This window comes from Scyliorhinus canicula, chromosome 18 (genome assembly GCF_902713615.1).
Source record: "Scyliorhinus canicula chromosome 18, sScyCan1.1, whole genome shotgun sequence".
NCBI lineage: Eukaryota > Metazoa > Chordata > Chondrichthyes > Carcharhiniformes > Scyliorhinidae > Scyliorhinus > Scyliorhinus canicula.
Genome location: NC_052163.1, coordinates 56004414 through 56021133, shown reverse-complemented (window position 1 = coordinate 56021133; position 16720 = coordinate 56004414). Strand labels below are relative to the sequence as shown.

The 16720-nt window shown below is 47.3% G+C and overlaps 1 protein-coding gene across 1 annotated transcript in view; it reads left to right on the top strand.

The window, feature by feature from the left end:
* LOC119953325 (glucagon-like peptide 2 receptor) overlaps positions 1-16720 on the top strand; it is a 78383-nt gene that overhangs the window by 12333 nt on the left and 49330 nt on the right. The window contains exons 2-3 of the mRNA XM_038777486.1: positions 10790-10883; positions 16007-16111. Of these exons, the coding sequence (XP_038633414.1) occupies positions 10790-10883; positions 16007-16111 (199 nt within the window). The remainder of the gene's footprint in view (positions 1-10789; positions 10884-16006; positions 16112-16720) is intronic.

Below are 16720 nucleotides of genomic sequence, written 5' to 3'. Positions count from 1 at the left end.
CTTTGGTCAGAGATCAGTCTGCTTAAAATCAGTCAGAACCCTGAACTCAATCTGGTTGTTACACACCGTTAACTGTGATTAGGTGAGTAATGGATGTGGTTCTTTTTAAAGAGACATGATTGTCCTCGTAAAATGACAAGTGCCCTTGGTACCTGGTTGTCATAGAGATGAGCACCTGTGGCAAAATTTTAACTTAATAAACAGAGCTGAAAAGTTCACAGGACTCCACAATTTGCATTTGATAGTCTTCATACTGTTCCTTCTTCTGGAGATGAAAGCTCGAGGATCAGCCCAGGATACAGAGAATTGGTTTTGCCATCAAGAACAAACTCATCAACCAACTCTCACAGATCCCTGTTAGCATCAACGAGCGCCTCATGGCCCTTCGTCCACAACTTGCCAAGAACCAGTGGCAATGGTCTTGAGAGCCTACACCTCCTGATGCCAATGATGAGTCCAAAGAAGGTTTCCACTCCACCCTGGACACTATACTCTCCAACAATCCTTTCGTTTATAAATGTTTTTTATTGGCTTTTTGAATAAGGTATATTTACCATTATGTACACAAAATAGAATACACACATAGATATACATAGAAGAGAAGGAAACACGCACAAAAAACAAAACAAACAACAACAAAAAAAAAGTTAGAATAAAATAATTGGTATGGTATGTCCTAGCTCAACAACAGCAGCACTGTACTATTGGCAGTATTGCTTTTGGCACATAAGTAGGCATCTGTTTTTTTTGGGGGGAAATTGGGGGGTACAGATACATTTGGGCGCCGGGGAAACAAATACAGAACAATTACAGAGGGCAATACGCGAATGGATCTAGTGTTGGTGTTGTCGCTTGCTTCTCCTGGATGGTTTTCGCTGCTATTGTCGTCTCGCAATCACCTCCACTTCAGCCGTTCGTCCCGTCTTTCGCCTGGATATTCCTTGTTCTCTGCTCCCGTCGATGCCAAGTTTGTTATTGTTTCCCATGCCCTCCTTCCGGCTGTCATTCCCTTGCCTCCCCCCCCCCTCACCTCACTGGTTCCACCCCCTTCCCCCCCCCCCCCCCCCCCCGCCCTTCTCCTGTGGTTCGCCTTTCTTTTCTCTTAGGTTTAGCTGCTTAGGTTCAACCATGATCTGATTGAATGGCAGAGCAGGCTTGTAGGGCTGAGTTGCCTACTTCTGCTCCGAATTCCTATGTTCCTAACACCTCACAAAGATCGTCTTGGACTCCCAATAAGCATGGATGAAGTTGAACCCACCATTAAACACATGAAGAATGGAAAAGCCGCCTGTGGACGGGATCCCAGTGGAGATTTTCAAACTAGGAGGAGAAAATACCACCCGTCATCTCCATCAACTGCTCCTGAAAATCTGGAACATAAGAAGTTCCCGTTAACGTCAGGATGCCATCATCACCACAATCTTCAAGAAAGGAGACAAAGCGGAATATGGGAACTACCAAGGAATCTCCCTACTCTCCATCATCAGGAGGATCATTGCCCGAATCCTCGCTAGCCACCTTCTTCAAGTCTCTGAAGAAATTCATCCGGAAAGGCTTCCAAATAATTTGTGGAACAGCGAACATGGTATTCAGTGTTCGGCAACTTAAAGAGAAACATCAACCCCATGTCGCCTTCATCGATCTGACCAAGGCTTTCGACTCAGTGAATCAGGAAATGCTGTGGAAAACCCTGTCATAGAGGTGTGCACCACTGAAAAGGACAATCGGCCCATTGCGTCTCCAACAATCAAAAACAATGGCCTAATTATGATAATCTCTTTTCCAGCATTTCACCCATAACCTTGTATGCCTTGGCATTGCAAATGCACATCTAAATGCTTCTTAAATGTTATTAGGATCTCTGCCTCCACCACCCTTTCAGGCAGCAGGTTCCGGACTCCCACCACCCTTTGGATGATTTTGTCCTCACATCCCCTCCAAACCCCTTACCTTAAATCTATGCCCCCTGTTCATTGATCCCTCTACTAAGGGAAAATGTTTCTTCCTGTCTACTCTACGCCTCACACAATTTTATACACCTCAATCATGTCACCCCTCAGTCTCCTCTGCTCCAAGAAAAACAATTCCTTCTCGAATGCATCCTACTATTCTGTCGCAGATTTACCTAAAAGTGTCTGCTCCCAGGGTATCAAAGGCTGGCTGTGCAGAGAAATGTATCAACTTCCTACAACTCCTCCATGACAAGGTATCAGCGACAGTCCTCACTGACGGAAGTAAGACAAAAAACTTTGAGGTCAAGACTGCAGTCAAGCAGGGATGTGTCGTCGTCCCACCCTTTACTCCATCTTAATCGCCTTCATCTTTCACCTTGTCAAGAGCAAGCTTCCCAATGGAGTGCACATCATATACAGGATGGACGGAAAACCTTTCAACCTGAACTTGTTGAAATCCAAGACATCATTTGCGGAACTTCAGTATGCGCATGACCTCACTATCTCCAATCTCTCACAAGAGAATCTCCAAGCTTGACAACTTCGAGAAAGCAGGTCGAAGAATCAGTCTCAGCCTCAACTTCAAGAAGATGCACAGTAGCACAGTGGCTAGCACTGTGGCTTCACCCCCCCGCTGGGTCGGAGAATCGCCAGGGGCCGGCGTCAAGCCCGCCCCCGCCATGTCCCGAATTCTCCGCCCCCCCCGAGATTCCCCCGGGAATTGCGCCGCACCGGTTGGCGGGCCCCCGTGCCGGTCGGCGGGCCCCCCGCAGCGATTCCCCGGTCCGCGATGGGTCGAAGTCCCACCGCTGAGTAGCCTCTCCCACCAGCGTGGATTAAACCACCTCTCTTACCGGCGGGATTGGCGGCACGGGCGGACGGCGGGTCCTGGGGGGGGGGCGCGCGGGGCGATCTGGCCCCGGGGGGTGTCCCCACGGTGGCCTGGCCTGCGATCGGGGCCCACCGATCGGCAGGTGGGCCTGTGCCATGGGGGCACTCTTTTTCTTCCGCCTCCGCCATGGCCTTCACCATGGCGGAGGCAGACGAGACCCTATCCCCTGCGCATGCACCGGTATGATGTCAGCAGCTGCTGACGCTCCGGCGCATGCGCGGACTTACGCCGGCCGGCAAAGTCCTTTTGGCCCCAGCTGGCGTGGTGCCAAAGGCCGATCACGCCAGCCAGCGGAGCGGGAACCACTCCGGCGCAGGCCTTGCCCCTCAATGTGAGGTCTTGGCCCCTAAAGGTGAGGAGAATTCCTCACCTTTGGGGCGACCCGACGCCGGAGTGGTTCACACCACTCCAACACGCCGGGACCCCCCACCCCGCCGGGCAGGGGAGAATCCTGGCCCAGATATTATTAGCTCAAATCTTGGATTTACTTATACTGCATTGTGCAAATAACTAAAATATTTAAGGTTTGCTTATTATTTGGAGTCAAAAAGTCAGTGATTTCACTGTTATCAAGAATGATATAGATATGAAAAAATTTCAAACGTTAATTGCCTCTTGTCCTTGTATTTATCTAAGTTTATCTTTTGTAAGACTTGTATTGAAATTAACATAAATACAAAATAAATGAAGAAAAAAATGATTTTGTTCATAAGACTGTGTGTTGCATACATGTCATGCTTGTTGTGATCTGACTCTGGTGCTATCTTTCTTTATTACATCAAAATGTATAATATAACATTCTTGACAGCAAATTCTATTGAATACTAGTTGATTCAAGTTGACTGAAATGTCAATGCACAAGCATAAATGGTGACCAACCAGCTAGTTAGCTGGCAATAGATTGACGAAGTTTGACACATTTTCTTAGCTCACTTCCTATGTGCATACAAAGCAGTCCCTGGAATTGCGACATAATTGATTCCTTTAAACCTCGTCGTAAATAAAAACTACATAAGTCAGGTCCAATTTTCCCAGAGGAACAATTTTATGAATGGGGGATTGATTGCTGAACCCTATTTTCACTAAAAAGTGTTCTCTTTCCATTGGCTTGTGGCCAACAGTTAAGAAGGAGGCTATTCGACCCATTGAGTCTGCACCGACATTCCGAAACAGCTCCCTAACTAGGCCCACTCCCCTGCCCTATTCCCTGTAACCCCATCTAACCTTTGGACACTGAGGGGCAATTTATCATGGCCAATCCACCTAACCTGCACATCTTTGGACTGTGGGAGCAAATTGGAGCACCAGGAGGAAACCTATGCAGACATGGGGAGAAAGTGCAAACTCCACACAGATTCAAGGCCGGAATCAAACCTGGATCCCTGGCCCTGAAAACCACTGTGCCACCATGCCGCCCTAAACAGTTTGCAATGAGTGTTAAATAAACCCAAACATTTTGTAAAGTAAGCATCCAACTCATAGGTTTCCACTGAGTCAGTCCATTTTAAACTGGGGCATTTGTCACGTTAAAGTTTGTGAGATCCTATACAGCTGAGAAACAAGTTGCCCTTCTTGAGGTTGTGAAATATGGAATATACAGAAATAGAACAGTTAGTAAAGAGCAACTGTTCACTGGCATGGCGTCATAAAGCTGAAACAGGATGTCAATTTATAAATGTTGTAAGTGTCTTTCATCGCAACTCGAATGTTGTAAAGGCGAGGACTGCCTCTATATGGTTAATTTAGATTCGGTCAAAGGGTGCTGCAGTCTTAAGAGCCTGACATGAAGGTGCTGAATAAGCTATATTCAGCTTTATAGCTCTAGTCACCATCACTTTTCCCACTAAACCTTCACAGAGGCATATCAATCTGGAAGCTACTTCCAGCATACTCACAATTTGACATTTTTAATTTTGTGCGAACATGCGCTGGACTAAAAAATCAGCAATTATTCATACAAATGAGTTGTTACAAGTTAAAAAACACTAAATCAGTTAAGCAGTGATCAATGTATTCTGTGGGGTGAGGGTGGATGGGTTGAGGGGGGGTTATGTCATGGGGAGGCAGAAATGAAGGTGAGCGCGGGGTCCCACAAAGTGTAAGTCCGCCTCTGAGTGGCAAATAAATCATCGAGTTGATGTCCATAATAAGTCTTTTTTTCTCTTGAATCTCCTCAAAATGGCAGAAAGTGTCAAAACAACCACTGTCCTAAATTATTCAGAACTGCTAGATTCCCAGAGCTCAAATGAGAAAGAGTATCCTGACTGGGACTACTGCTATAAGCAGCCTTCACTATCTGCAGCGCACGTTTGTCGATTTTGTTACAGGTGCTCGAAAGCCCTTATTGGTCAAATGAGCCAACCACTCAGTTGGTTACCATAATGCCTGCAGTTGAGGAGAGATGTGAGAGAAGTCAACAACCAGAAGAGCCTCAACCTCTGGCTCCGAGGAGTTTTGAGGTCAACACTTTAACCACAGAACAACCACTGCAACTCCTGGCCAACATGACAGTGCCGCAGATAATGCTGGGACCACGTCACGTCTGTCCATTGCCAACCGCTCACCAACAGTCAAAGGAAAGGGTGTGCTTACTAAAAAGCATGTCCTCATAACAGGGATGGCCATCATAGAGGATATCACAATGACCCACACAATAAAAAAAGTAGAGGAAAAAAAAGTGACACGGAGACAAGCACATCGTAAAAACGGGCTCTGGATGTTAGGCCGCGACGCCATGATTCTTCCCGCTCCTAGCCCTGATGGGGGGGAGAATCGGGTCCCGGGAACGGGCGTGAAGGCTGCCGTGAAACACGGCCAGTTTGCATTTGCATTTGTGGAGAATCTCGCCCTTAGATTTTATAGTGCAGAATGAGGCCATTCAGCTCATCGAGTCTGTACCGGCCATGGGGTAAATTAATATAATTTAAAATACTTTAGATAAAGATTGAAGAAGGCGTAATATAAGGGTCTGGCACATATAGGATGAACAGGGGACTGAGCACAGTACCACCCACACAATGATGTAAGAGGTCATATGACCCACATCCAGAGTCAGTACAATGTTCTCAGAGCCGTGCATAGAAGCAAGCATGGAGAGAGTCCCTGGGCGCGATTCTCCGACCCCACGCCGGGTGGGAGAATCGCGGGAGTGCAGTGAGTCGAGCAGTAATTCTCCGGCCTGGATGGGCCGAGCGGCCTGCCGAATCCGACCGGTTCACGCCGGCGCCAACCACACCTGGTCGCTGCTGGCGTGAACATCACGCGACTGCTGCGTGTGGGGCCTGTGGGGGGCGGAGGGAGGATCGAGCACCAGGGGGGTGCTCAGGAGGGGTCAGGCACGCGATCGGTGCCCACCGATCGTCGGGCCGGCGTCTCTGAAAGACGCACTCTTTTCCCTCTGCTGCCACGCAAGATCAATCCGCCATGTCTTTCGGGGCTGCGGAGGGGAAGACGGCAACCGCGCATGCGCGGCTTGGCGCCGGCGAACCTGCGCATGCGCGGGTGACATCATTTAGGCGCCGCCGCCGCGTCATTCAGGCCGCGCCGCTTTGACGCAAGCGGCAAGGCCCGGCACGTGAGATTGACGCGCAGCCGCTCCTAGCCCCACCTGGGGGGGAGAATTTCGCCCCCTATCTCAAACTCTGCTGTATTTATGTACCTCGCTCTTGTAGTTAATAAATGCAAATTGTTAACCTACTTAAGACTACAAAGACTTCATGAATATCTACCAAATGGTATCCCACAGCCCACAACAGAATACAATCCCCAAAACACCAATAGAAATACTCAAGTTTCTATCAAAACAGAATTCAATCACCTAAAAGCAAAAAAGGCTGGTTCGAGTGAAAAGCAAACCTTGAACTTTTTTTTGCACATTATAAATAAGAATTTCCATCTACCTGAAGACAGAATCATAGGTCGTGAACAACAGAATACAGGTAACATTTATTGGACTCCATGGTCTAAAAATTGAATTTTACGTATTAACCTAGTGGTGCTGGTTAAGGTTTTCAATTACTTATTTAAAAACAGATTTGGCCCTGTGGAGGGTGAATGCTTCCTCGGCGTGTGCGAGGCTAAGCCTCCTCCAGTTCAAAGTACTTCACAGGATACATATTCAGCAAAGAAGGACAAAGGGATTGATTAAGAAGGGGAAAGTACTATATGAAAGGAAGCTTGCAGGGAACATAATGACTGACACAAAGGGCGCGATTCTCCGCTGCCCACGACGGGTCAGAGAATAGCGGGAGGGCCTTCCCGACATTTTTCCCGACCTCACGCTATTCTCCCCCCACGGTCGCCCCACGACACAAATCGCTGCTCACCGTTTTTTACGGCGAACAGCGATTCTCCCCAGGCCGGTGGGCCGAGTTCCCAGGCCTTTACGGCCGTTTTCACGAACGCAAACACACCTGCTCTCTCCGTTCGTGAAAACGGCCGCAAAGTGCCGTCCCGGACAACCATGGCACCGATTGGCACGGCCGCACCACGGCCGTGCCAAGGGTGCCATGGGCCTGCGATCAGTGGGCACCAATCGCGGGCAGCGGGTCCGATACCTGCGCACTCTTTGTTCCTCCGCCGCCCCGCAGGATCAGTCCGCGGGGCGGCTCAGGGGCATGACGGCCCGCGCATGCGCGGGTTTGACGCATATGCGTGATGACGTCAACTGCGCATGCGCGGGTTGTTGCCGTCCAACCCGCGCATGCGCGGCTGACGTCATCGTGTGCGTCAGCCGCCGTGACGCTTGGCACGCGGGCTTAGCGACGGTCGCTAAGCCCGCGATGCCATGCTTCAAGGGGCCGCGCTGCTAGCCCCGCCCTGGGGGGAGAACTGGGTCCCGGGAGGGGGCGCGGAGGCTGCCGTGAAACACGGCCCTAAGAGTTTCTACAGATATGTGAAGAGAAAGAGATTGGTAAAGGGAAATGTAGGCCCACGACAGACTGAAACAGGGGAATGCACAATAAGGGACAAAGAAATGGCTGAGCAATTAAATACATACTTTGGTTCTGTCTTCACAAATGAGGACACGAATCATATCCCAGAAATGTTGGAGAATGAAAGGTTTAGTGAGAGGGAAGAACTGAGGGAGATCAATATTAGTAGAGAAATGGTGCTTTGAAAACTGATGGGATTGAAGGCGGATAATCCCCAGGGCCTGAGAATCTGCATCCCAGAGTGCTTAAGGAGGTGGGTCTGGAAATAGTGACTGCATTGTTGGTCATCTTCTGGGGTTCTATAGACTCTGGAACTATCCCTGCAGATTGGAGGGTAGCTCACATCACTCCGATATTCAAAAAGGGAGGTAGAGAGAAAGCAGGGAATTATAGACCAGTAAGCCTAACATCGGTAGTGGGGAAAATGCTTGAATCCATTATCAAGGACTTCATAGCGGAACATGTAGAAAGTAGTGGCAGGATCAGTCAGAGTCAGCATGGATTTATGAAGGGAAAATCATGCTTGACAAATCTGTTGGAATTCTTTGAAGAGGTAACCAGTACAATCGACAAGGGGGAGCCAGTCAATGTGGCACATTTGGACTTTCAGAAGGTGTTTGACAAAGTCCCACATAAGAGATTGTTGTTCAAAATTAAAGCGCATGGGATTGGGGAAATGTATTGAGGTGGATAGAAAACTGGTTGGAAGAGAGGAAACAAAAAGTAGGGATTAATGGGTCCTTTTCAAATTGGCAAGCAGTAACCAGTGGGGTACCACAGGGATCGGTGCTGGCACCCCAGCTATTCACAATTTATATTAATGATTTGGATGAGGGAACAAAATGTAACATCTCAAAGTTTGCAGATGATACCAAATTAGGTGGGAGGGTGAATTGTGATGAGGATGTAGAGATCCTGCAGCAAGATCAGGACAGGTTGGGTGAGTGGGTAAACCAATGGCAGATTCAGTATAATTTGGATAAGTGTGAGGTTATTCATTTTGGAAGCAAAAACAGGAAGGCAGATTATTACCTGAATGGTTATAAATTGGGAGAGGGGAGCGTGCAGCGGGACCTGGATGTCCTTGTGCACCATTCGCTGAAGGTAAGCATGCAGGTGCAGCAGGCGGTAAAGAAGGCAGAGATGTGTTGCTGCAATTGTACAGTGCCTTCGTGAGGCCACACTTGGAGTATTGTGTGCAGTTTTGCTCTCCTTCTCTGAGGAAGGATGTTCTTGCTCTCGAGGAAGTGCAGCGAAGGTTTACCAGACTGATTCCAGGGATGGCGGAACAGTCATATGAGGAGAGATTGACTAGGTTGGGATTGTTCTCGCTGGAGTTCAGAAGAATGAGGGGGGATCTCATAGAGACTTATAAAATTCTAACAGGACTAGACAGGGTAGATACAGGGAAGATGTTACCACTGATAGGTGTGTCCAGAACCAGGGGTCACAGCCTGACGATTCAGGGTAAACCATTTCGGACAGAGATAAGGAGACACTTCTTCACACAAAGAGTGGTGAGCCTGTGGAATTCATTGCCACAGCAAGTAGTTGATGTTAAAACTTTGAATATATTCAAGAGGCGGCTAGTTATAGCACTTCGGGAGAATGGGATCAAAGGCTATGGGGAAAAAGCAGGATTAGGCTATTGAGTTGGACGATCAGCCATGGTCATGATGAATGGCGGAGCATGCTCGAAGGGCCAAAAGTCCTCCGCCTTCTCCTATCTTCTACGTATCTATGTATCTGTATGATGGTAATGTGGATGAGTTGGTTTTTTGAGGAGGCAGAGGATAGGTGACGGTGGTATGCAGGGAGGCCCACGAAGCACATCCACATATTTTGGGCAAGTCCGTAGCTAAAGGATTTCTGGCAGGGATCTGCGGACATAATGTCCGAGGTGTTGGAGGTAAAGGTGGGCTCGAGACCAAAGGCAGAGGAAGATCTAGGATTCCAGGGGGTGAGAGAGGCCGACGTTTTGGCCTTTGCCTCCCTGATAGCCCGGAGACGGATCTCACTTGGATGGAGGGACATCATGTTGACGAAAGCAGGGGAGTTGGTGAGTGACCTGGCAGTATTCCTGAGACCGAAGAAGGTCAAGTTCATCCTGAGGTGGTCGGTTGATGGGTGTACTCAGAGGCGGAAGCCGTCCATTGACTTCTTTAAGGAGGATTGAGGTCAGCAAAAGGGGAGGAGAAAGGGGGTTAAGGGCATTAAAATGGGGAAGGTAGGATGAGTGGGGAGCGGGGGTAGGTGAGGAGTGGGCGTTTTTTATTTACAATGTTGTCGAATTTTGCTTCTGCTTCGGTTCATTTTTTATGAAATGCCTGAATAAAATATTTTTTTAAAAACCAATCAGTTTAACAGGTAGGTGAGATGGATGTTCTGAAATGAGAATCATTTGTGTGCATGTAATAATTTGTTTTGAATTTTGCCTTGTACAAGGTGACAATGTTGAGTTGAACGAACTGAATCATCCAAAAAGTTCATCCTTAAAATTGTTGAGAAATGTTTTTGAAAAGAAAACCATTAAAGGGAATAGTTTAGTGGGATCACATTCTGGGATGACCCAGTAATTTAAGAAATTAAAATCATACTTGTCTTGATTTTGTGAAGCAGATTGTTCAATTGGGGCATTGAGACTAATGCTTTAGCTATTCTTTGACATTTTTATCCTGAATCATTCTCTGAAAAATGCTGATAATTCTTTTTGATAAACTTAAATAAGGGCCAAAGATATTAATACATGACAACACAAGGGTTGAAGACATGGTGAAGCTCTTAACGTCAGCAGGACCCACTCTGGTTTCTCTGCTGGCAGGAGCACTTCGTCTCAGATCCAGAGATTCGCACACAATGTTTAGGTGTTCACTTCAGGAATTGACTGAATTGCTTTTCACAAAAATCAATCTCACGGCAGTAATCTTCTCCTTTCGTATTCTGTAAAGAATTTGCTTGTTTATCTCCCTGACAGGGGCTTGTTTACATGTTCCATCCTGTTTATCTTGCAGGTCAGTGGCTCGATGCTGGAAGACATGATCAGTAACTGGTCCTTGTATAAAGATCAGTGTTTGCAAAACCTAACCAAGGCCAGTAATAAAACTGGTGAGCAACCTAACTTCATAGTACGATATACTTGTCAGAAAGTCATTCTGTTTAAAGATGTTAACCCCTGCCTTTTTGGAAGAAGCTTCTCTTGAGGTGAGCGCCTTTCTGGGCCCCAGATCTGTGCAAATTCTTGAAACATATGTTTTGTTTGATGTTGAGTCCTCCTTTCTTTCTACGGTCTTAGCTTTGGGCTCCCCATAAACACCCATTGACAGGAAGGCAAAACATTCTCACAAAGAAGAGGTGATAATGCTCACAACCCCTCCACCCAACGTGCATTCCTCCCCCTCTCAGCAGCTCTATGTCCCCATAAAAACCCTAAATTCCTTCCATTTCTTTGTGGTACCATATCTGGGCTGGAAAGAACAGATGTAAAAAAACATTCAACAGGGTCCTTCTCTGGTTATTTTGATTGTGTGCCACGGGGTACAAAATTGTTTGAACGTTTAGAAGGTACAAATATCTGGTACGTCTGAATGCAAAAAAAGATTCTACAGATCTATCAGATCAATAGATCTGAACTATTGATCTTTACCCTTCCTTGTGTGTCATCTCTCCCCACACAAACACCATACCTCTCCAGGGATAGACGATCTAGCACACCTTACAGGATAGATTTTTCACAAGAAGAGACATTCACTGAACCCGGCAAATCAGGTCCTTCCAAACTTTCCCTATTCCGTCAATTAAATGTGCCACATGGCCTTTTTCCAATGGTCAGACCACATCAATTCAATTGGGTCAAACCAATTTGAATAATTACTGACACCTAAAATTCATGGCTTTCTAGTCGGGGTTGTGTTATTCAGTTGTTTGGGTGAGAAGTCCATTATTTACCTCAATTACAATATTCAGTTTCTAGAATGGGAAAGAATTTGATACGGTAATCAAATATTTGCAGATTGGGCTTCCATCTTGGAGTGGTTTGGGTCCTCATCTCAACTTGAACTTGTCTTCAGAAATTGCCTCTTGGAATTGGATGGATTCACTCTTCAGCCATTGCTTCTGGCCCAGGGTTCATGATAAAATGTAACTAGGCAACCTCGTGATGCTTTATCTTAGAAACAAACACTTAAATTCTATCCTGCCCCATATTGTGGAAAAGTTTTTTGTTTGCACTATGCTAAATTTCCTATATATGAGAGAAAGCATTGGTTATCTTGGTAGTTTCATGTTAAATGCTTTGCCTAGAATGGAACAAAACGTGGCAATCCCAATTTCAATTTCATATATATATTGCACTCACTGCTCTGAACTGGGGGGCAGTAGGGGGTATCACAATTGACTGAAACAACCATGGGGGTGGGGAGTGGGGGGCGGAAATAAAAATGAAGGCTACTGCTCCTGACCGCTATCGAGTGTCTACAATTCGTAACTGGAGCACAGGAAGATGCCTCTCATGGAGAGTTGGCCGAGCAACAATCCAAAAAACATCTGCCCACATTGACCTCCCACACGTATAATGATCAGGGGCGGGATTCTCCCCTACCCGGCGGGGCGGGGGGTCCTGGCATAGCGGAGTGGCGCCAACCAGTCCGGCGTCGGGCCTCCCCAAAGGTGCGGAATTCTCCGCACCTTTGGGGGCTAGGCCCATGCCGGAGCGGTTGGCACCACGCTGACTGGCGCCAAAACCGGCACCAACGGCCTTTGACGCCCGCCAGCCGGCGTTGGGGCTGGCCGAAAGGCCTTCGCCAGTTCGCGCATGCGCCGGTGGTGACATCAGCGGCTGCTGCCGCTGACGTCACCACTGGCGCATGCGCGCTGGGGGATTCCCTTCCGCTTCCGCCATGGTGCAGGCCGTGGCGGCGGCTGTAGAGAAAGAGTGCCCCCACGGCACTGGCCTGCCCGAAGATCGGTGGGCCCCGATCGCGGGCCTGGCCACCGTGGGGGCACCCCCTGGGGTCCGATCGCCCCGTACCCCCCCCCCCCCCAGGACCCCGGGGGCCCACTCACGCCGCCAAAGCACATCGCGGGCCGGAGAATAACGGCAGCACAGAAACCCGTAGCCTCCCGCCGGCCCCCGCCATTCTCCGAGGCGGGCGGCGGGATTGGCGGCACGGCGACGCTTTGCGGGTGGGAGAATTCTGGACATGGCTGGGGCGGGATTTTTGTCGGCCCCGGGTGATTCTCCGACCCTGCTGGGGGTTGGAGAATTTCGCCCCAGATGTGAGATGGGAGATGTTGTTCTGATCTATTTGGTGGTATCATGCAAGCCATGGTGTGACTTAACAACGTTAAGAGACCAGCAGAATGAATTCAATAAGAAGGTTGAACCTGCAGTTAAATTAAGAGAAAAACAGGAGGTCCATTCACGATTTATTACAGGTTGATGGAACTCAATTGCTGGTTCGAATGACTAAATTTACAACCTTATTCTTCCACAGTCTCAGCCACCAACGGTTTTTGTACGTGTGTCACCCCCAATTAATTTAAATACTAAGAAAGTCAGGTGCAACGTGTATCTGAAAACGAGTTCCTGATGGGTGAGGTGCCCAATTAGAAATGTGGAATCATAGAATGACAGTGCTTCACTGTTGAGCTTCCATGGTTGTTTAATTGTAACAATAATATTGAAGTGAGTTGTTTTAAATATTAGGAGGATAAAGGCTGCTTGTTTCAAGTGGGTCCTGATTGTTAATCATTTTTCCAGATAAGCGCTGAAGGACTGATGGTTTTATGGTTTTCGCTTTGCTTTTTTCACAATGCAGGACTGATTCATGCTGAAGGGTTTCGTGGAGTAGAACTATATTTTGTACTTGCATTGATCCAAGGAGATTGAAAGCAAGAAATTTGATTCCATTTTCATTCCTCACAAGTCTGGGAAAGCTGGTATTTATTCCCGTTCCTGGTAAAAAGCGATTGCCAGCGGTAATAGTTTGTTACCAGATTGCTGGAGGATGAGAAATCGACCTGCTGATAATGCTAATGTTGCACTGCGCTGTCTGCAGGCAACATGTTCGGACAGTGTGGCTCCTCCGTTATTATCACTGTGGGTCTTAGTTTAGGTTTTGCTTGGTTAGGATCAATAAAGGCTGATGGAGGCAAGGCTATTGGTAAACATTTTCTTTGATTAAACATTCTTCTATCTATTATACATGGCAAGGCACAAGGCTTCACACGCAGCCATGACTCAGTGAGCTCTGTTGTCATGTGCCCTTACATCACTGATTACGTAGATTAACAATTTACATATTTAACAATACACCTCCCCGCCGGTCTCTGATGCTATTCAATAAATTATTTACATTATCTTACATCGCCCCACTCTCTGACTCTGACTCTATTTAATATATTATTTACATTATCCTGCATCACCCCCAGTTTCTAACTCTATTCAATACATTATTTACAATATCCTACATCTCCCCTGACTCCAATAAACAGAGTATTTATATTACCCCCAACTTGGGAATAACAAGTCATCCCGCCCCCCCCCCCCCCCCCCCATAGTATGCACGCATGAAAGTGACCCAATGACACCCACCCATCAGAAACCTCCATCAGTTACTCCCATGGGAGACCCCATCAGTCATCCCCATCAGGGGCCCCCTCTGCACCCTCCCCCTCGCAACAGTCACCCCTGCCTGAAACCTGAAGAGCAGTCCAGATAGTGCAGTGAAAAATCACTACATTTTCACTTACCCTTCCTCAATATCTACTGCCTTCGGCAAAGGTCTTTAAGTAGCAGTCGTTACAAGTGTCAGCGGCTTCCGCCAACCCTACCCCCAGGAACCTTGATGGTGGAGCCCCTCTGCAGCCTGGTAGCGGTAATGGATCACTTCATCAGTGCTCTGATCACCCCCACCGGGCTCCACCATGGCAGGCTGCGCTTGGCCAACCTCACACCAAAGCCCGACTGGTTAAGTTCTCGATCAGAGAGGGATACCATCACAGCGGGGGTGGATAGGGAGACTCGGGCTTCAAGCCCCTTAATTGGAAGCATATACATGACTAATGTTGACTTACATGTTCTTGCCAGGGTGGAATGTGTAGTTTGCAGAGGCCAGCAGTAGGGCAGCAGAGGATAGCAACGCGTTTGGCGTCTGGTGCCGATCCCATTTTTCGAACAACACACCATTCTCCGCCCGATCGGGAATCCCGATGCCAACATCGAGCAATGGGGAATCCACCCCATTGTTTGCATTATATTACGTCACCCTCACGTCTCTGACTCACTTTGGTCCATTATTTATATTATCATACATCTACCCCAAGTCTCTGACTTTACTTGACACATTAGTTACATTATCCTACATCTCCAACACTGCTCAAGTAGTGAGTCTGTGCCCAGTGTTGAGACCCAGCTCATGGTTGATTAGTTGTCGGCTGCTGCCTCTGTAGTTTTGATGCCTCCAGTGTTTAGGCAAGTGTCCAGGCCTCACAGTCTGATCGGGATGCTCGGCAAGAACACTCACTTGCGGCATGGCATGTTTACCACCGGAATACACTTGGGAGCTGTGAAGTGCCCGTATAACTAACAATGCCAATTCTCTATTAACGATAGCCTTCAGCTGTGCAGCCAGAGGCCACCATGGGTCAGAGAGAGTTAAAGTGATCTGCACCATATTCCCATGGAGAGGGCTTCATCCTGCGGCTGTTCGGTGAGATCGACGGCAGAATCTGAAGTTGCCCCTGGTATGGGTGCACACTGTACAGGGGTGTGGCATGTTGAACCCTCAGGCTCCAAGCCCCCTTACTCCCCAGCCGCGCCCATCAAATCAGACTTAAACACTGAAGTGTTCAGTGTTACAGGAAATACAGAGTAAAATTTTCATGACACTGTCTCCACAATACTCCCATAATTTTACCTTAACTTCAACCTCAGAACCTCGAATCTGTGATACTCCATTTCATACAATAACCATTCTCATGAGCTTTTTGTGTGACTGCTGTCAATTAGTGCAGTTTTTACTGTGTGGATTCACTTTACTAGATTGAGGCTGTACGAACTCATTTCACTCGAAATCCAAAATGAACGATAAACAATGAAAACGCTGTCTCAGGTCTTGAAGCTTATCAACCATAAAACTCAATTTTCTATTTTTGTTTTAAACTATGCTCTTCGAAACAGCTTTGCCTGCAATCGTCGGAATAATTGAGCTATATTTGCTTCCCAATAGGGGTTTTTTGTAACGAAACATTTGACCAATTTGTCTGCTGGCCAGAATCGTACCCAGGAAATGTGTCAGAACCATGCCCCTGGTACCTCCCTTGGATTAAACCAGGTGAGCATCAAACAAAAGTAACTTAATTTGTACAATATTTTAGCCTTACAGCTATATCTGAGGAAAAATGTATTTCTGAATGTTATTCTACTTTGGTTCTCATAGAACTCAGTGCCAATTGCGGACAATACATCTTGAGTCAACCATTATATGCAAATATTACTTAGACAGGAAACACAAAGCAACCTGCTGATGACTATCCATTTGAATTCCTCCCTTCCGAGTGTGAGGGTCCTGGCCTACCTGATGCTCACCTTCAGAAAACTGCTCAGAATTTAGTAGAGCAACAATCAAGCCCATCTTACACCACCACCTACCGATTGTGCCCACCACCCCCTCCCCCAACACCATGGCACAATGTACGGATACACCAATGTGCTTCACCATCAGCCTGTTTGATTTTAGAATACATTGCATTATTAAAACACCAGTACATCTTCCCAAAATGCATGTGTTTTTGTCAATGTAATATTTAGTTGATGTCAGATTCTCTGTAGGAGTGCTTCTAAATTCTGCATCAGTGATTGGCGGCTTGCCTGAAAATTTTATTACAAGGAAGGCAGCTTTAAAAGTAATCTGTACAGGCAGCACAGTGGCACTGTGGGTTAG